This window comes from Sesamum indicum, linkage group LG10 (assembly GCF_000512975.1).
Source record: "Sesamum indicum cultivar Zhongzhi No. 13 linkage group LG10, S_indicum_v1.0, whole genome shotgun sequence".
Classification (NCBI taxonomy): Eukaryota; Viridiplantae; Streptophyta; class Magnoliopsida; order Lamiales; family Pedaliaceae; genus Sesamum; species Sesamum indicum.
In genome coordinates, this window is record NC_026154.1 from 714929 (window position 1) to 734696 (window position 19768).

The following is a 19768-nucleotide window of genomic DNA, read 5'->3' on the forward strand; positions in this document are numbered from 1 at the left end:
CTTGGAAGGTCCATGCTTGGACCGTGTCTGTCGGTTAAATGGTCTTAAATTGCGTAACATTTAAAAGAAAGTAGAAATATAGTCCAATTTGTAATATATAATAGGGCCACTCAATTATGATTAGCTGATCACAAGTTTGAAGGGAAGGTAGAAGTAGATTAAGCCCCTTTTATCAGCCGAGTTTGGACAGTGTTTGTTGTTGCCGTATCAGTTTCAACTTGTCACCTATGAAGGAACTTAAGTACGATCAAACATATGACTGAACAAATCATCTCAAATGAAATTCAAGTAATCACGATGCTTGTGTCGCAGAAACAGAACAAGAATTCCAGGAAATTACATGTCATCTTAGTTTGCAACAGTTGGAACAATATAGAACTACATACAACCTCTGCCTTTGAGCCTGTTTCATGTGAATTTACCTATGTGTGATACGACAGAGGTTTAAAGTGAGGAGAACTTGAACAAACTGAAAACATTCTCCTGAACACTGCTCAATAATTCTCAAGATAGCTAGAGAACTAACCTATGCAACTCTTTTTACATGCTTACAAGCATCAAAAGATGAGAATTACAATCCCACAACTGTATAAAGTGGGAACTAACCTAAATTTGCTTTCTGCTCACTAAATTAGAAAATCTCCCTGGACATAACAGATGCTTCAAAGTCGGAGCAGCCTTTCTGCCCCATTAACAATGATGAAGAAAATCCAAGCATGGAATTTCCCAAGTTAAATTCCAAAAGATAATCCTCTATCTGATAGCCTCCAATAACAATGGAGTCCTTTGGACTCAAACCTCCATCCAAGAATGCCAAACACATGACTTCATCACTAACAGGAACCATTGAATTCCTGCCATAAATCCTCCACTTCACCATCTCACTCTGCAAAATAAGATCAATAATGGGCACATTTGGGCCAATTCTTTGGTTTTCCACTCCTTTGGAACTGAAACAGATTTCAAATGGAGCCACAGGTGTCACTAAAGTCAAGTTCATTGAAGTAGCAGCTTTGACATAAGCCTCAACAAATGTGCCATAAATCTTGCTCTCCATGGTGGTGTAAGGAACAACAGTACTTATTTTCGTGCTGAGAAGCCCTAAGTGATGCAAAGACAATTTCTTACCAGAAATCTTGATGGACTTCACATTCATGTAATATCCTTCTTGTAAACCGTCTTTCTTGGAAATGAGGGGAGTGTACATCATTGAACTTGAGACCTCACTCCCTAAAGGGTTCCCACCTAGGAAAACTGCACCATCCGATGGGGACAAACACAAGGAGAATTTCCTCTGGAAGAAGCCAAATGTGCTGGAAAATTGTGATGGAAATGAAATTCTTGAATTCCCCAGCCCTAACATGCCTTTGGCACCATTAGCTAACCCTTTCAGCAACAAATTTGGCGCACATGAGAACAAGAACTTCTCACTTCTGGCAAATGAACCTGAACCCGTCCCATCCCAGAATTCAATAGCCATCCTGTCTTCCTTCAACTCTACAGATGTAGACATTCTTGCAATAGTATTTTCCGCTTGTAAAGTACAAATCTTGGAGTCGTGCACCGCCCCACCACCAGGCCTGGAGCAACCACTAATGGGCTTCGCCATTGAACACTTAAGAGAACAACTCTCGACGGGCTGCTGAGATGCAGAAACAGAGTGGACCTCACAGTCAACCCAAACAAAAGGGCCATTAAGATCCACCACAAGCTTGACAGGCGCAAGATTTTCACCCACTAAAACATCAGCAACATATTGAAGAGTCGAGAAATCTTTTGTAACCGGAATAATTCCAGCTTTCGGCAAGATGGGGTTCTGAGAAACTGAGCCAGAAACAAGAAAAATGAGAACAAACAATAGAACGAAGTCATCAGAGGCAGCCATCGCAGAAGAAAAGAACAGTTGGAAAAGAGTCTGTAGATCTGAATGATATGTGTGTTTGTGGCGGAATGCCGCAGGCTGAGATTTTAAAAGGGTACAGAATGTGGTTGTTGACTTATGGGGTCATTTTCCAATGTTAGATAGAATTGCATAAGGATAAGCCCTAGCGCCTATTTCGGATTCTTCTTGATTTAGCTGACTAGATTTCTATACCACCCCACTCACTTTGCCGCAAATTTTAGTTCAAATTTGATCACGTTGCACCCCAACTAATTACATATGATATTTGTAAAGTAATTGATGGTTTGTTCTGTAATTAATTTTATTTGATTAAATTTTAATTTGGAAAAGATTTTTTTTTTTTATCATTTTGCTCATACTCATGATATTTTTCAAAAAGAAATGATGCTTTACTTTTCTTGTGTATATGCTCTGATTTTAATCTTTTACTTTGATTATTGTTTAAGTATGATCATAACATATAATTGATTGGGAATAATAACAGATAGCATTTTCCATTTTATCTTTTAACACATGATTAAAGTTAATACCCATATACATAGAGAATATTGCGATCCAGCTACCAATTTTATTTCTTTCAAATGTTCGAAAAAATTATGAACCATGTATGAGAAATATCTAGTAGGACGTATCGCTTTTGTCAATGAGTTTCAAATAGGTATATTTTTTGAGTTCAAATCTAAATATAAAAAAATTCAAATATATTTAGGTCGGACCGAACTAAATTGTTCAATACATATAGATGCAAAATGATTCAATACACATGGGTTGACGAGCTTGAGGGGGAGGCCCCATCAATACTCATGGTTAATTAATGTAGTGATCTCTTTGCCTAATCACGAGTTAAAGTAATAATTCTAATTAATTAACAATGACGAGTATAAAATAATATTATTTATTTGGAATAAAAGCAGGTGCGGTTATCACCTTCTTCCAACTGGCACATCCTTTACATATTATTGCCATATACTGATGATTATGAACCGGTCAATGATCAATCTCAATGTGTACGAAAAAGATATTCTTAAGCATATCCACATTCTTGACATGGACCACCCTGTTTGAGTAAGAGCCACGTCAGGCATGACCACTTTGGATATGGAATACCACTGCCTCTGCGTGTCATAAAAATAAATTGGTGTCGTGATCATCAAAAATAATATTTATAAATATTTTATAGAAGTGAGAGTAGGATTGATTCCTCACGAATTAGTTTTAAGTTGGTTCCTTTGAAAATAAAAATAATTAGAGGGTTTGATTGTAAAAGAGAGTAAATAAAAACTAAATTAAACTAGAAAGTTAATAAAATTAGGAGATGTAGATATAGAAAAGACTTTTCCGGTTAAAGTTGGGTTCATGCTTGATTCCGTGGGTTGATCATTGGTGCAAATATAACGCTCGTTCAAATAAATAAATCAGCTATGATCATTGGTACGACCTAACGACATCACCTTTCCTTACCTTTTCGTCAGCCAAAGTACGATCGTTTGCTAGATCCCTAATCAATAAACAACCTTGGGAACGTCTACAAGATTTAATCTATGAACAATATTAAGGATCAGGAAGGCCTGATTCTAACTAACAAATTCCTACGAGGATAATTCATTTAAGTTTGATCATTCATTCCCCATAACATAACTAACTATTTTGATATAATTAATCATGTTATGTTGCTACTGAGTATCAAACTAAACAAATAATTACACAGATTTGTGAAGTTCAATTAGCAAAACAAACCTTCTTGATAATGAACAACCAACCGCATTATTCATAAATCAGATATTTGTAGTAAGAGAGCACAGAGAATAACATGAATACTAAGAAGAATTGGAATTCTATTAACAACTAGGTAATGAATTAAAACTAAAGAAAAATTTTAAGATAAAATCATCAATTGAATTCAATATCTCCCTATGGAATTGAGAGGTCCCCTTATTTATACTAAAAGCATCCTATGAACCTAGACATAGGGGTGGTTAAGTACATAACTTATCCTAAAAAAATAATAAATCATTCTATTACATCGACCAAATATTTAAGAGATTTTTTCCAAAATTGTAGCAAATAATTCCTTTTCCTTTCATGCAAATCGCATCTTTCTTTCTTTTTTTTTCAGCAGTGACTGGACCACTGAGCGTGAGCACGTTTAGTCTGCTTGCAAAGTTGTCATAAATTATTCCTTCCATCTTTGGGTGCTTTCAATTTCCGTTTTTAGCTCAATTTTGTCATCTTTGCACCTTATCAAATGTTTTGAGTTGGAAATGCAATAAATCCACATGATTTAGAATATTTTAGTTAAAAAAGAATGTAAAATAATCATAAAATCATGAAAAATGTGTAATTATAAAAAATATGTTATCTACTCTTCTATATTAGGAAATAAATATACAGTATTTACTCTTCTTCAAATAATTATTTGAACGAAATTACTTATATTTGTATATTCTAAATTCAACCGACTCGATAAAATCTTGCTGGCATGTCTCTTAGAAGTTGGAGCATAGCCTAAAAGTTGAATAAACACCATTTCTTGAAAAATAGACATTGAAAAAAAATTCAGAATATTTCAAACATCTCCAACCAACCCCTAAAATACTCAATCAACCTATCAACAAAATAACTAAGCTAATTACTCACTCACACAACAAAGATGCTTCATTTTCTTTCCCTTTTTAGTATTTTCCTCACGAAATTTCACATTTTTCTACATTCCACCACTCCTTCACTCTAATTTTTGTACCTTCAAACAATAATATCAAATATTTTTTGGCACTATTTTGAAAAATAATACCCAATATTAAATTACATCTTTTAATACACTTTTCAGACCCTCCAAAACTCAACTTTGTTTTCCTAAGCCAATCAAAATCAATTCATAAATACTTGCAAGCAATCCGAATATATTTTTGTACTCCGTTTAGCTATACATACATGTGTATTTCTAGTAAGAATGTTCAACTTTAATTTCATAATAATTAAATTCTTAACTATAGTTCATAAGATATTAAATATTTAATAATAAATTTATTCGAGCATCTTATTTTTGTATCTTTCTGATTCCAGAGTCAAGATTTCTTATCAAAGAAAAAGGAACGATGCATGAAACAAGGAAAGACATCCAAAAATCTTAAAGGCGGGAACAACTCTTGTTCTGAACCAAAAGTGAAGAACTGAATCGAAGCTGGGAAGAAACCAGATCAAACTCCAACAAGTTCTCCTCCAACTGATGCGCCCCGATCACGATCGACGTTCTTGTATTTGAACCTCCATCCACAAACGCAAGGCAGGTTGTTTTCTGATCAATCTCAACCAACGAGTTGCCTCCGTTTATCCTCCAGTACACATCATTTCCAGGCAAAACCAAATCAATGGTTGGCGCAGACGGCCCCGCCGTGGTCTTGGAAATAGAGTCTGAGCTGAAACAGGCCCTGAATGGCGGAATAGCCGCCACGCGCTTAATCTTCATGTTGGATGCCGCCTTCACAAAGGCCCTGGTCAATGGCTTGTAGATGGAATTGTGAAGAGCTGTATAGTTCTGTATAGTGCTGATTTTCGTGCCCCCGACTCCATTTTTGTCGATGGAAAAGTAAGAATCCTTGACAGACAAGGTTTTCCCGCCGACCTTAATGGATTTAACGTCAATGAAATACTCATCCGATGGTTCATTTTCCGAAGAAATCGGGGCATTGCTGACGGGGTTTATGATCAGGGGCGTGGACTTGAGCGATTTCGGGATGCCTGATTTTGCAGATGGGCCGATCGACAACTTACCCAATCCTGACGAAGGGAGGCAGAGGGAGAATTTGTCAAGCAAGTTCAACTTGCCCGTCACTTGTTTGTGAAAAGAGATTTCAGTCCTGGCGAGGCCTAACAGTCCGGTGGCACCCGTCGCTAGGCCCTCTAGATACCCGCTGTCCATGCAAGAGAAGAGAAATTGGGGGACTGCTACCTGATTTTTGGAGTACAATGTGTCCTCTGCAAAACCTTCAGCGACGAGAGCATCTTGGAATGGGTTGTAGGCAGGGGAGGCGCAAGTGTCGTTGGTGCATCCAGGGCGTGGGGGCAGATTGCAGCTCACACAGCCCATTCCCCTAGCAGTCTCACATTTGCTCGATCCACAGGGGATTGGAGCATATGTGGTGGATGCGTAATCATTGCAAGCAAACCACAAGAATTGTGCCCCGAGATCGATGACAGTGTTGATTTTGGTTCGGTTGCTGCCCATCTGTATTGTGGCGTAGAATTGAGATGTTTTCGCGTCCTTCTGAATGGGAAGGACAAGGCCATGTTGAGCATGGGCAGCAGAAAAGAGGATAGCAAGGAAGAAAAGGGAGGAACTGAAAGAAGCCATTGGATTGAGTTTGGATTATGAAGTGAATGTTTCGTGATGAAAGTTGAGATCGTAGTATGAATATTTATAGTACTCCAAGAATGGGATTTCAGTACCCATCAAAAACAAATTAAAAGAATGGAATTCCAGGCAACTGTTGGTTGTTAAAGTTGGTATTCAAGAATGGCTGCTTTTAAGAAATGGCCTAGAGTCCATCATAATAAATAAATTGTGTGCCTTTGTCTCTAGCCATTGAGTTGTGTGGAGATGGGATTATTCCCTTCATGGGTGTAAAGATTGGATTGTTATCAAGTATGGAGCCATATCTTGGTTGTCATAAGCATTGTATAATAGGTAATTAATCATCCCTGTTTCTCTCAAACAAAAAGCAAAACCACGATATTTCTCTAATTTTTATTTCAAGAACTTATCGAGATGTCTCTTTTATAATTATTGTGCTGTGTAAAAGATATCCCGTAGCTAATTTCATTGAGCTAAGTTTAACATGAATCAGGTCCCTGGAAGGTAGTTAGAATGAGGAGAAATGAAATAGAGGCAAGTGTTGTGATCATGGCTGCTGGAGAAGTCCCTGGAGGGTCCCCCTGCTCTTTCACTACACATCCTATACTAAGGCTGGTTCTTTTTTTCCCCCCGACCCACTAGCTTCCAGTTTTCACCCACTATCTATAAATGGTAAAACTTATTTTTTAAAATAATTATTTATATTTAGTTAGTATATAATTTTTTCTCTTTTTCGTACTTCAAATATTCTCTTTTAAAATTATTTATCTTTTATCATAATTATTTTTATATTATTATTTTTCTTACAACAAAAAATTTAGTAAGTGATATTGAATTATATATATATATATATATATATTTGTGCATATATATCAAATGTGCCGTGCACATCTAATTATTAGAACCATATTTTTCAGAATATTTAGGGAATTTTTTGTTTGACAATTATTCTTGAACAAATATTGTACTTATTCATTTATTTGCTACTTACTGAAATCTCATAAATTCTATGCTTCGGAATATCTTAAATCATTATGCATTAATTAGATAGAGTAATGAAGAATTAAGAAAAGGTAGTTCTGAGCAGTAACATATGTGGATTAAATTAGAAGGAGAAATACATGAGAAGACCTCTCAGGCTATATATCAAGAAATTAACTGAAAATCTTTCAATCTTTATTACTGCCATCTTGCAGATAAAATTAAAACTAAGACACCAATCAGTTACAACTTACATTAATTAAGAAACAACAACTCTTGTAATACAGCTTACAACAAACATGACGAAAACAAGAATTAATGAAAATTATTACAGACATCTTCAAAAACATTAACAAGCTTAAAGTCTGGAACAGCTTTGGTTCTGGACCAAAAGAGAAGAACTGAACTTAAGCTGGGAAGAAACGAGATCAAACTCCAAGAAATTCTCCTCCAACTGATGCGCCCCGATCACAACTGAAGTTCTTGGGTTCGACCCTCCGTCCACAAAAGCAAGGCATGTTGTTCTCTGATTAACCTCAACCATTGAGTTGGCTCCATGAATCCTCCAGTAAAGGTCATTTCCGGGCAAAACCAGATCGATTGTTGGCACAGACGGCCCTGCAGGGGTCTTGGAAATTGAGTCTGAGCTAAAACAGGCCCTGAATGGTTCCACTGCTGCCACGCTTTTGATTTTCATATCGGCCGCCGCTTTAGTGAAAGCCCGTGCCAAAGGCTTGTAGATGGAGTTATGGAGAGCTGTAAAATTATGTATGGTGCTGATTTTCGTTCCCCCTACGCCATCCTTGTCGATGGAAAAGTAGGAATTCTTGACAGACAGGGTTTCCCCGCCGACCCTGATGGATTTCACATCGATGAAATACTCATCAGACGGATCGCCCACTGTGAAAGCAGGAGCAGTGCTGACAGGGTTTACAATCAAGGGAGTGGCCTTAAGCGACTTTGAGATTGTCGAAATGGTCGATGAGGATGGTCCTCCAATCGACAATTTCCCGAGTCCAGAAGATGGAAAACAAACTGAAAACCTGTTGGGAAGGTTGAACTTGTTGGCCACTTGTTTGTGTAAAGAGATCTCAGTCCTGGCCAGGCCCACCAGCCCATTAGCGCCAGTGGCTAGGCCCTCCATGAATCTTGATTCCATGCAGGAAAAGATGTACTCGGGCACCGGCTGCTGATTCTTGGCGTAAAGTGTATCCTCACCGAAAAATTCAGCTACAAAAACATCCTGGAACGGGTTGAAAGCGGGAGCACTACATGTGTCGTTGGTGCAGCCAGGGCGTAGGGGCCCATTGCAGCTCACGCACCCGGACCCTCCGGCGATCTCACATTTCCGTGAGCCACATGGGATAGGGGAGTAGGTGGAGGAGACATAATTGTCGCATTGGAACCAAGATAATTGGGCCCCGAGGTCGATGATGGGGGTAATGGCAGCTCGGTTGCTGCCCAATTCTACTGTGGTGTAGAATTGAGAGGTTTTGGCGTCTTTACGGATGGGGAGGATCAGGCCATTTTGCGCACTGGAAGCAGAAATGAGAATGGCAAGGAGGAAGAGGATTGAGCAGTGGGAAGAAGCCATTATGGATTGTATTGGATATTGATACAAATGAAGGGATGAGTTGGTGTTTTGAAGTGGGGCTGGAGGACGGCTATTTATAGAATCCGGTCAGTGGCATTGTTGTAAATTTTGAGTTAGTCAAAGTTGGTGTTCATTGGCTGCCGATGGGCGCTGCGTTTAACGAATGAGAATTCTTCCTAAACCAGGAACCAGTTACCAGTTGTACATGCTTTTGCCAGTTGCCTTCTATCTTTTAAAAATACAATATGGAGAAAAAGATAAAAATAAAAACTATATTTTGAATTATTTGATTTTGTATTTTATTTAACATTAATCTGGAGAATGAACAAAAATAAAATAAGACCCCACAACATTTATAAGCTCAATATGTGCAAATATATTTTACAAAGTAAATACTTTATGTTAAAAAAAGTACATATAAATATATATAAATGCATATAATATTATACAAAAAGTATGTGGTTTAACTTATAAAGTTATATTATAAATTTGCATGTTGTACAATATATATATATATATATATATGTTCGATGTAATATTTTATAATTTATTAATATTTATTTTAAAAAAATAATATATAACAATACAAGAAAAAAATTATATAATTTTTTTTACCAGTTATGTAAGAATATAAAGAATTATAAATTTTTAAACTTTATACAGATTCTATATTTTATAATATTAAAAATTATAAATTATGGATAGTGTTTATTTTAAATAATATTTTTATAATAATTCAAATTATATTGAGGAGTGTAATAGACTTTATTTAGGGGTGCAAATAATAAGGTCATCGTTGGTCCACATTATGAGGGCTATTTTGTTATATTTTATAATTTAGGAATGTAAACATATTTTATACATAGTTTAGGATGCAAAATGTATTTAATTCTATTATCTTTTCCTGTCCTTAAGACAATTAAAAAAAGAAATCAAACAGACATATATATATATATATATATATATAGATTGTTTATTCCCATGCAAGGTATTCTAATTAACATTATTTAAAGACATCATGTGGGTTCATGTTGGCCATCAAATCTTAGATTATAAGTACTTACTTTCTATTGCCAGTCTATAACGGCGTCGGTATATATTAGATAAAACAAATAGTATAGTATTATCTTATAGGGATATCCTAATTCAAAGTTTGATCAAATTAAAATTAATTATATAATAAGTGTAATATATTTATCGTGTTATTGATGTATAATTAAAATAAAATAAGTCAATAATGACAAATATATCACACTGATTATATAATTAATTTAATTCGATCATACTTAATTTAAGTGATCAATTTTTAAGAAATACATTGGAACTAGTGGTTAGATTTGTATTGTGTTGGTACGGTATAATTATGTTATTTGATTTTTTCAAACTACATAAAGTTTTTACTTTTCTTTTTAGTAAAATTATTTTTGGGTCAATTGGTATGTGTGATTCGATTTGTATGTGAATAGAATGAATTTAAAAATAAAATAAAGGTGAAAAATGAATTATTTTAATATATCATTTTTATATTTCACACGTCAAAAGAATATGAAAAGTAATTGAATCTTTTTTTTTTTTAAATACACTTGTTTATATGTTTGGAAAAAATATATAGTAACAGAACTTTTTTTTTTTTGTCAAAAAAATATCTTTTTGGTTGCAAAAGATATTATTTTAGAATAGTTAATTAATTATAAATTTTACAATATTTTTTGGATGTTTTAATATATAGGGTAAATTACAGATACATCTCGTAAAATTTGACATAATTAAAGATATCATATCGTTGTTTGAAAAGTAACAAATATTCTCCTCAAATAGAAATTAATTATGTAGTCCTTAGACGGCAACATAAAATTACTACTTTGATCTTTGATGATTTTTTTTAAAAATAAAATATTTGGAATTCTTTTTAAATAAATCTCAAGGCGGTTTAAGTAAATAATTCATTGAAAATATTAGTTCAGAACAATATTTTATAAATTTTTAAAAAGTATATAAAATTATAATTCATAATTTTACAAAAATTGAATTAAAATCTAAGGGAATAGGCTCATTGTCACACCGACATTACAATCAGAAAAGTATTAATAATTTTTCAAACTATTTGAATGTACTATAATTATAAAAAATCTTAAGAGACGTGGTTATAATTTACCCTTTAATATATTTAGATACTTAATTATTTTGTCTACTTTTTTGCAATTTTTTCCATCCACTCACTTTCATTAATTAGATAAGGGTAATGAAGAATTGAGAAAAGGAGTTCTTCTTTTTCTTTCTTCATTTTTTTTAGTAATATATCGAATTCAACTAATACATTAATATAATTAAGAAATCAGTAAACAAATTAACATCAATTCAATAAACAATTAAAATCACAAAATTATAATAACTTATATAGATTATAGAATGAGACAAATAATAATACATCCGGTAGGAAGTCGAAAACATGAGAAGATCCGTCGGGCTATATATCAACAAATTAACTGAAAACCTTTTAATCTTTATTACTATCATCTTGCAGATTAAGTTCAAACTAAATAAGACATCAATCAGTTACAACTCACATTAATTAAGAAACAACAACGCTTGTAATACAGCTAGCAGCAAACATGATGAAAACAAGTATTAAAATTATTACAGACATCTTCAGAAATATTAGTAAGCTTAAAGTCTGGAACAGCTTTGGTTCTGGACCAGAAGAGAAGAACTGAACTTAAGCTGGGATGAAACGAGATCAAACTCCAAGAAATTCTCCTCCAACTGATGCGCCCCGATCACAACTGAAGTTCTTGGGTTCGACCCTCCGTCCACAAACGCAAGGCATGTTGTTCTCTGATTAACCTCAACCATTGAGTTGGCTCCATGAATCCTCCAGTAAAGGTCATTTCCGGGCAAAACCAGATCAATTGTTGGCACAGACGGCCCTGCAGGGGTCCTGGAAATTGAGTCTGAGCTAAAACAGGCTCTGAATGGCTCCACTGCTGCCACGCTTTTGATTTTCATATCGGCAGCCGCTTTCGTGAAAGCCCGTGCCAAAGGCTTGTAGATGGAGTTATGGAGAGCTGTAAAATTCTGTATGGTGCTGATTTTCGTTCCTCCTACGCCATCCTTGTCAATGGAAAAGTAGGAATTCTTGACTGACAGGGTTTCCCCGTCGACCCTGATGGATTTAACATCGATGAAATACTCATCGGACGGATCGCCCACTGCGTAAGCAGGAGCAGTGCTGACAGGGTTTACAATCAAGGGAGTGGCCTTAAGCGACTTTGAGATTGTCGATATGGTCGATGAGGATGGTCCTCCAATCGACAGTTTCCCAAGTCCAGAAGATGGTAAGCAAACTGAGAACCTGTTGGGCAAGTTGAATTTGTTGGCCACTTGTTTGTGTAAAGAAATCTCAGTCCTGGCCAGGCCCACCAACCCATTAGCGCCACTGGCTAGGCCCTCCATGAATCTTGATTGCATGCAGGAAAAGATGTACTCGGGCACCGGCTGCTGATTCTTGGCGTAAAGTGTATCCTCACCGAAAAATTCAGATACAAGAACATCCTGGAACGGGTTGAAAGCGGAAGCAGGACATGTGTCGTTGCTGCAGCCAGGGCGTAGGGGCCCATCGCAGCTGATGCACCCGATCCCTCCGACGATATCACATTTCCGTGTACGACATGGGATAGGGGAGTAGGTGGAGGAGACATAATTGTCGCATTGGAACCAAGAGAATTGGGCCCCGAGGTCGATGATGGGGGTAATGGCAGCTCGGTTGCTGCCCAATTCTACTGTGGTGTAGAATTGGGAGGTTTTGGCGTCTTTGCGGATGGGGAGGATCAGACCATTTTGCGCATTGGAAGCAGAAATGAGAATGGCAAGGAAGAATAGGATTGAGTAGCGGGAATAAGCCATTGTGGATTGTATTGGATATTGATATAAATCAAAGGATGAGTTGGTGTTTTGAAGTGGAAGTGGACGGTTCTTTATAGAGTTCCATAAGTGGCATTGTTGTAAATTTGGGTAAGTCAAAGTTGGTGTTCATTGGCTGCTGACGGGCGCTGCGCGCGTATAACGAATGAGAATTTTCCCAAACCAGTTGTTATATGCTTTTTGCCAGTTGCCTTTTCTATTTTTCTTTTAAAAAAAATTATAGAGAAAAAGATAAAAATAAAAACTATATTTTGAATTATTTGATTTTGTATTTTATTTAATATTTTTCTAGAATGAATAAAAATAAAATAAGAGCCCACAACATTATTTATATTGCAAGAATATGGACAAATATTAATATTATCTTTTCCTATCCTTAATATAAGTAAAAAAAAAAAAAAGAAACCAACACACACACACATATATATATCTCTTTGGTGTTATTCAGAGATAGAAATTTTTTTAATTCCGACTAGATTTGGTCAAATCAAAACCAGTTATACAATAATTATAATATATTTATTATGTGGTAATGTACATTTCAAAAAACACGATCAATCACATAATAAGTATATTAAGCATTCAATGTAATTAGTTTGATTTTGCTAGACTTGATTTGGGTAAAAAAAATTTCAATAAACTAGATTGTTAGTTGTCCCATGCAAGATTTTATTTGCTAATTCTAGGTAAAATTTTATTGTTTGAAAATTTCATTTAAATTTGATCAAATTAAAGTGTTTTATTTCCTATGAACTAAGAAGAACATATAAATTTTATGAGATTATCGAAGCATTTATTTTAAGAGAAACAAGAAAACGAAAATAAGTAATGGTATTAAGTGAAATCTAAGCTTATTTACTTATATTTTTTTTAGAAGTATGCGGCGGCTGAAAATAATTGTGGAGGGTCCCTCCACATCCATATCCATATCCATATGGACAATATCGACTTCCAGATGGTGCAATTACATTATTAAAGACATCATGTGGGTTCATGTTGTTGACCATCAGTTCTAGATTTTACTACTTTCTATTGCCGCTCTTTATTCGGAAACCGCGTCACTATTCTATTCTTATGTAAAAAGAAGTCTTAATTATATTTTGGTAATTGAATTACGATCGTTTTTATATTTTATTGTTTAATTTTTTTTTAATTTATCATTTTAATTTATAAATTTTTGTATTTTATTATTTATAATTATTTTTAATAATTTTTTTTTTGTTAGAGATCACTTGCAGTGTACATGTGGTATTTAAGGATTATATAATGTGATGTTTTTCAAATATACACAATATGTGATGTTTTTTTGGTAGAAAAGTCAATTAAAAAAAATAGGATCATATATGACAAAGTGTAAATTTCATAAAATTGAGTGTTATGTTAACAAACAAAAAAGAAAAATTTGATTGGCAAAGTATAAAAATAGGATAGAACGAATGCAATTATAATTTACCCTAAAAAGAAAGGTGCTTTATTCTTACAAATGGTGGTCAGTGAAACTATTGTAGTAATCATTTTATGGTCAATTCACTAGAAAAAAGAATTAATATTAGTGCCTTTGACTAAAAAAAAGGGTAAATTAGTATTATTAACTATGGTTAAATAAAATTAAAAATAATTTTTTCACCATAAAAATATTATTTGCTACGACTATTTGTTATTAACCATGACATTAGTTATAGTTAAATGTTATGTTTCTTTTACTGATTGATTCGTATGTATGAATGGATTAGTACATTAAAGGAATAAATTCAAAAATGGAATAAAGATAAAAAATAAAATGAATTTTTTCTTTGTTAAAAAAAACATAACTTTTTGTTGCATAAGATATTATTTTAGAATATTAAATTAATTATAAATCTATAATATATATATTTTTGGATGTTTAATATATTTAGATACTTATTATTTAATAATAATGTCATGCATATTGAAAATATATATTGGCTACTTCTTTGAAACATTTAAACGCTTGTTTGTTTTAATGCTTTGATATGAACATCAAATCAAATCGTAATCCATTACACTAGGGAAAAAAATATTATTAATTATAATATTAATTGTTATGACTAAATACATAATAGATAATTATTATTAATCAAAATTGAATAAAATTTGCAAAAATTAATTTTTCTACTGTGAAAAAAGTTATTTTTCACAGTTAAAAGTCATGATTAAAATATTTTTAGCCACCCTCATAATAATTAGGGACAAAAATTAATAACTATTTGCTATAATTATTTATTATTAATTGTGATAATTAGTTATAATTAAATATTATATTTGTTATAGTGTTACCGACTTTTTCTCAAACTAAATAAAATTCTGCAGTCTTACTTTTATAAGATAATTGATTTAACTTATCAACAACACACCGAATGAAAATCCAAATTTGAATCTGAAAAGTATTACACGACGAGCTGCAGATTGGGATGAAGTGTACATTATTGTTCGTACAAATTGAGATAAAGTGTACATTAATTAGAGGCGGGAGCAGCTGTTGTTCTGGACCAGAAGTGAAGAACTGAATCGAAGCTGGGAAGAAACCAGATCAAACTCCAACAAGTTCTCCTCCAACTGATGCGCCCCGATCACGATCGACGTTCTTGGATTTGAACCTCCATCCACAAACGCAAGGCAGGTTGTTTTCTGATCAATCTCAACCAACGAGTTGCCTCCGTTTATCCTCCAGTACACATCATTTCCAGGCAGAACCAAATCAATGGTTGGCGCAGAAGGCCCCGCCGGGGTCCTGGAGATCGAGTCTGAGCTGAAACAGGCCCTGAATGGCGGAACAGCCGCAATGCTCTTGATCTTCATGTCAGCTGCCGCCTTCAGAAAAGCCCTGGTAAAGGGCTTGTAGATGGAATTATGCAGAGCAGTGAAATTCCGTATCGTACTGATTTTCGTTCCCCCGACTCCGTTTTCGTCGATGGAGAAGTAAGAGTTCTTGACAGAGAGTGGCTTTCCTTCTACCCTGATTGATCTCACGTCGATGAAGTACTCGTCGGAGGGTTCGCCTGTCACGTAGATAGGATAAGTGCTGACAGGATTTATGATCAGGGGCGTGGTCTTGAGAGAACCAGAAAACGGGCTGACTCCGACTGATAATTTCCCGATTCCTGAAGATGGGAGGCAGAGGGAGAATTTATCAGGCAAGTTAAACCTGTGCGCTGCCTGTTTGTGGAAGGAGATATCAGTCCTGGCAAGGCCTAACATGCCTGTGGAGCCGCTTGCCAGGCCCTCCAGGAAATCCTTGTCCATACAAGAGAAGGAAAAGTCGGGCAACGACAGACGATCTTTCATGTAAAATGTGTCCTCTGCATAGCCTTGGGAGACGAGCATGTCCATGAAAGGATTATAAGGGGAGGCACCGCAGGTGTCGTTAGTGCAGCCGGGGCGTGGGGGCAAATTACACCCAACGCAGCCGATCCCCTTGGCGACCTCACATTTGGTCGAGCCACAGGGAATCGGAGCATAAGTATTGGACACATAGTCGTTACAGGCGAACCACAAGAAAGGGCCTCCAAGGTCGATGACAGCGTTTATGGCAACCAAGTTGCTGCCCATTTGTATTGTGGTGTAGAATTGGGAAGTTTTCATGTCCTTCCAAATGGGAAGTGTTGGGGTAGTTTGAGCATTTGTAGCAGAAATGAGGAGTGCAAAGAAGAGAAGAGAAGAGAAGAAAGAAGCCATCTAGTAATGGAAAAGTGAAGTGTTTGATGATGAAGTGAGATTGCAGGATGTGTATTTATGAACACTGAAAATGGCATGAACATGACAGCTAATTTGATTAGTCAATGCATTGGGAGGGTTGAATGGCTGCTGGCTGATGAGAGCAGCAATTAACTGTTAATGAATGGGAATCCATTCCCATTGAAGTAGAATTCTTTCATCCTGGATATGATTTGCTAATGTGGATCAATAATACATGCTGACCAAGCAACAACTAAAGATTTGATATATGGAAAAAAAAAAGAAATTTAAATCAGATCTGTTTTAAATTAAATTAATTAAATAATAAATACAATACGCTTATAATGTAATTTATATACTTAGAATTAAGAGAGAGCATGTAATTACACGGCAAATAGTATGAATTATTTCTATTGTTCTGCACCAAAAAAGAGAAAAAATAAAAGGGGAAGGAGCAAAGAGATTTCATCTTTGAATTAATCTGAAATAGCCAGTTTTCAAAGCCTTTCTGACCCACAAATGCAGTCAACACAAGCATGAAATATTATTATTAACTAAGTTGAATAAATGCTACCACTTGAATTTCAATATTTGTCAGCCATCATTAAAAGATAGGGTTGTCAATAGTCAACTTATGATTATATTTTTTAATATAAAAATAATAATTACATAATTATATTAATATTTTAATAAATTAAGCAACTAAATAATATATTTTATAATAAAAATATTATAAAATAAATTATAATAAATTCATATAAAGTAAGACAAATGCACATATCGTTAAATGAAATTCAAATTCATAATTTTAAATTTATTCATAAAACTCCAACTTTAACCATTAGACAATAACATAATTGGTTAATAGTCAACTTATTGAAACTTAATGTTGAAGATGTCGCATAATTTTCTATTAGTTTTCATTCCCACTGTCGGCATTTCATAGATCATCTTGAGGCCGTACGATAGTTGCTTTGTTTTAGTACGCTACAGCAACTAATATTTTTTAATTAATTACTTTGTGCGAAATCGATATAATAGTAAACATAAGGTTGACATGAAAACTCTTAATTAAAATTCAATGAAACGATAATTATTGTGCTAAACTGATTATCAGAAGATTAGAGGATTAATTCAGCACTGAATAATCGTATTTGACTTCCAAATTAGGGTCACCTCAGATTAATATATCATTACATGCGCAGAACAACATCTAGAAAGTACGAACTTTCACTGGCAAAGCAGACAACTCTGTTTTTCGCGTCTCTCTCTCTCTCTCCCTCTCGCACGCACACACGCACGTACGCACGGCAATCAGGAAGGAAAACCGACCAGGGAATCTTTTGCTTACATACACACTGCCTCGTGATTCTTTCACTTCCAGGTTATATATATGATTTTTCAATTTGCTCTTCTATCTTGACAATTTGTCTTCGGTAAGATCGAAATCATCAAAATCTTGAAACTCTAGGGAAAGCTTATTTTTTCCTTTCCGCTTCTTGAATTGGGTATTCTGTACTTTTGTTGTTTCCGGGCAATCTTGACCGACTCCGGAAGAAAAATGAGGGGTAAATGGGTTTTTCAAGTTTCACTACGCTCTTAATTGTTTGCAAGAAAGTGAAGACTTGTTCGAATTGCCCTTTTTGGAACACACAGAAATGTTTTCTTGCTATATCCCATTAGGGTAACCTTATAAAAGGGATTGCGCTTATTGATTCTTTTGACCTCTTCGTTTAGTGTTAAACCTGATAACAAGAATCAAGTTCTCATCACAGCAATGTTGCAAATTGTTGTTGCATTATAAGGTTCTTGTGTAAAGTTCCAGTTTTTCATGCCTTTTTGTGTGGCATTTTTACCGGGATTAATCTCATTTTCCTACATCAGATTGTCATTCTATATTGCTATTATGTTCTGCCTAATGCGGGCTTGCGCCTGTGTTCTTTGAAATTTGGTCTGAAACCTGAGGATATCTTTCCTATCCTATCCTCCATAAGATTGTGAGTGTTGTCGATGGATTTAAACATACATTAAACTGTTCAATAGGCATAACTTAATTTTTGGGCACGTAAGATGTTAATCTTCCGTAGCATTGTTATAATTTGGACAAACTCACCTCTAATCTTACATAATGCAAGCTAGATGTCAGAGTACTTACCGTGAAGGAAGAATTTCTTGATGTAGTATGTGCAATTTCAAATCCACTTCCATCTAGTTTCTTAAAACTATAGTATATAACCAGCTACGAATTTTTCTGGTAGAACATTGAATTTGGTGTCAGAAAATAATTAACTGTTTATAAATCTTCAATGAAATTTGTAATGTACAGGTTTTTGGGCTGTCATAGCTTCCCATCTTGAAAGAGAGAACGAAAAGGTTGTACAGGTTTCCTCATTAGCAATGACTAGTGACATGTATAAGGAGCGCATATCAGCATTGTTGAAAGTTATTCAAGCCACAAAAATTGTCAAAGAGGATAACATTCCATGCAAAATTGAAGAGGTATTCAAGTATGAGATTTTGGTTTACTTTTAACAGAACTAATCTGATTTTTCTTGTGTTGTTCAGGGTCTTTACTTAGGCTCTTTGGGAGCTGCCAATAACAGGAGTGCTTTGAAAAGCTTAAATATCACACACATATTGACGATCGCCATCTCACTGGCCCCTGCTCATCCTAATGACTTCATATACAAAATTGTTGAAGGCAGGATATTCTGTCTTATTTCTGCTTCACATTTTACTGATTGGTTTGATTATGTAATGAAATCACATGTCTTGTCATGGTAATTTGAAGTAGCTAATATGTGGATTTGCTTTCAATTTTTCATCATTCACGTGATACCACAATCGTGATAACTGAATTTCTCCTGAGGTTAATTTATATTTTGTTTCCTAGTTCAGTATCGGATTTCGCTTTCTCTTATAATGTTTATGCTGTTGCTTCCTGAAATAAGATCAATGAAATGCTTTGATCCTTTTGTAAGTGTTAACTAAGAGAGTGAATTTTAATTGAATTGAAACAGTACCTGATAGAGAAGATATCACTATTACTCAGTACTTTGATGAGTGCTTCGCGTTTATAGATGAAGCTAGAGCACGAGGAGGTGGCGTCTTGATTCACTGCTTTGCTGGAAGATCCAGAAGGTCTTTTAATTTTTTTAAGTTTTTAGTCTCAAAATCTATGCTGATTATGGTTAAGCAAGATTAGTAAATCAGGATGTTGCTTTCTAAAGAGAATTGCAGAAGTTCTTTCATATCTCTGAATTAAAATAGAAATCATATAATTCCAGAGTATCAATGCTATGAGTAATTTCCCCATTTAACT

The 19768-nt window shown here is 34.8% G+C and overlaps 6 protein-coding genes across 8 annotated transcripts in view; 1 reads left to right on the plus strand and 5 right to left on the minus strand.

The window, feature by feature from the left end:
• Positions 274-1972, minus strand: LOC105171390 (basic 7S globulin). Its single transcript, XM_011092489.2, has one exon. The coding sequence runs from the start codon at positions 1883-1885 to the stop codon at positions 632-634; it is 1254 nt and encodes a 417-aa protein (XP_011090791.1). The 5' UTR covers positions 1886-1972; the 3' UTR covers positions 274-631.
• Positions 4913-6321, minus strand: LOC105171584 (basic 7S globulin 2-like). The gene has a single exon (XM_011092745.2). It carries the CDS (start codon positions 6252-6254, stop codon positions 5031-5033), a length of 1224 nt encoding a protein of 407 aa, XP_011091047.1. The 5' UTR covers positions 6255-6321; the 3' UTR covers positions 4913-5030.
• On the minus strand, positions 7457-8892 carry LOC105171585 (basic 7S globulin-like). The gene has a single exon (XM_011092746.2). The coding sequence runs from the start codon at positions 8827-8829 to the stop codon at positions 7594-7596; it is 1236 nt and encodes a 411-aa protein (XP_011091048.1). The 5' UTR covers positions 8830-8892; the 3' UTR covers positions 7457-7593.
• On the minus strand, positions 11497-12732 carry LOC105171586 (basic 7S globulin 2-like). The gene has a single exon (XM_011092747.1). The coding sequence runs from the start codon at positions 12730-12732 to the stop codon at positions 11497-11499; it is 1236 nt and encodes a 411-aa protein (XP_011091049.1).
• Positions 15232-16446, minus strand: LOC105171587 (basic 7S globulin 2). The gene has a single exon (XM_011092748.2). It carries the CDS (start codon positions 16444-16446, stop codon positions 15232-15234), a length of 1215 nt encoding a protein of 404 aa, XP_011091050.1.
• LOC105171391 (dual specificity protein phosphatase 1) overlaps positions 17589-19768 on the plus strand; it is a 3391-nt gene continuing 1211 nt past the window's right edge. The window contains exons 1-4 of one of the 3 annotated variants that reach the window (XM_011092490.2): positions 17589-17830; positions 18773-18945; positions 19012-19147; positions 19467-19587. In XM_011092490.2, the coding sequence (XP_011090792.1) occupies positions 17644-17830; positions 18773-18945; positions 19012-19147; positions 19467-19587 (617 nt within the window). In that variant the 5' untranslated portion in view covers positions 17589-17643. Of the gene's footprint in view, positions 18015-18772; positions 18946-19011; positions 19148-19466; positions 19588-19768 lie in introns of all 3 variants that reach the window. The other 2 variants (XM_011092492.2, XM_011092491.2) reach the window with 2 other exon arrangements.

Coding starts and splice junctions, on each gene's coding strand:
- LOC105171390 (XM_011092489.2), bottom strand. CDS start 1,885: ATGGCTGCCTCTGATGACTTCGTTCTATTGTTTGTTCTCATTTTTCTT.
- LOC105171584 (XM_011092745.2), bottom strand. CDS start 6,254: ATGGCTTCTTTCAGTTCCTCCCTTTTCTTCCTTGCTATCCTCTTTTCT.
- LOC105171585 (XM_011092746.2), bottom strand. CDS start 8,829: ATGGCTTCTTCCCACTGCTCAATCCTCTTCCTCCTTGCCATTCTCATT.
- LOC105171586 (XM_011092747.1), bottom strand. CDS start 12,732: ATGGCTTATTCCCGCTACTCAATCCTATTCTTCCTTGCCATTCTCATT.
- LOC105171587 (XM_011092748.2), bottom strand. CDS start 16,446: ATGGCTTCTTTCTTCTCTTCTCTTCTCTTCTTTGCACTCCTCATTTCT.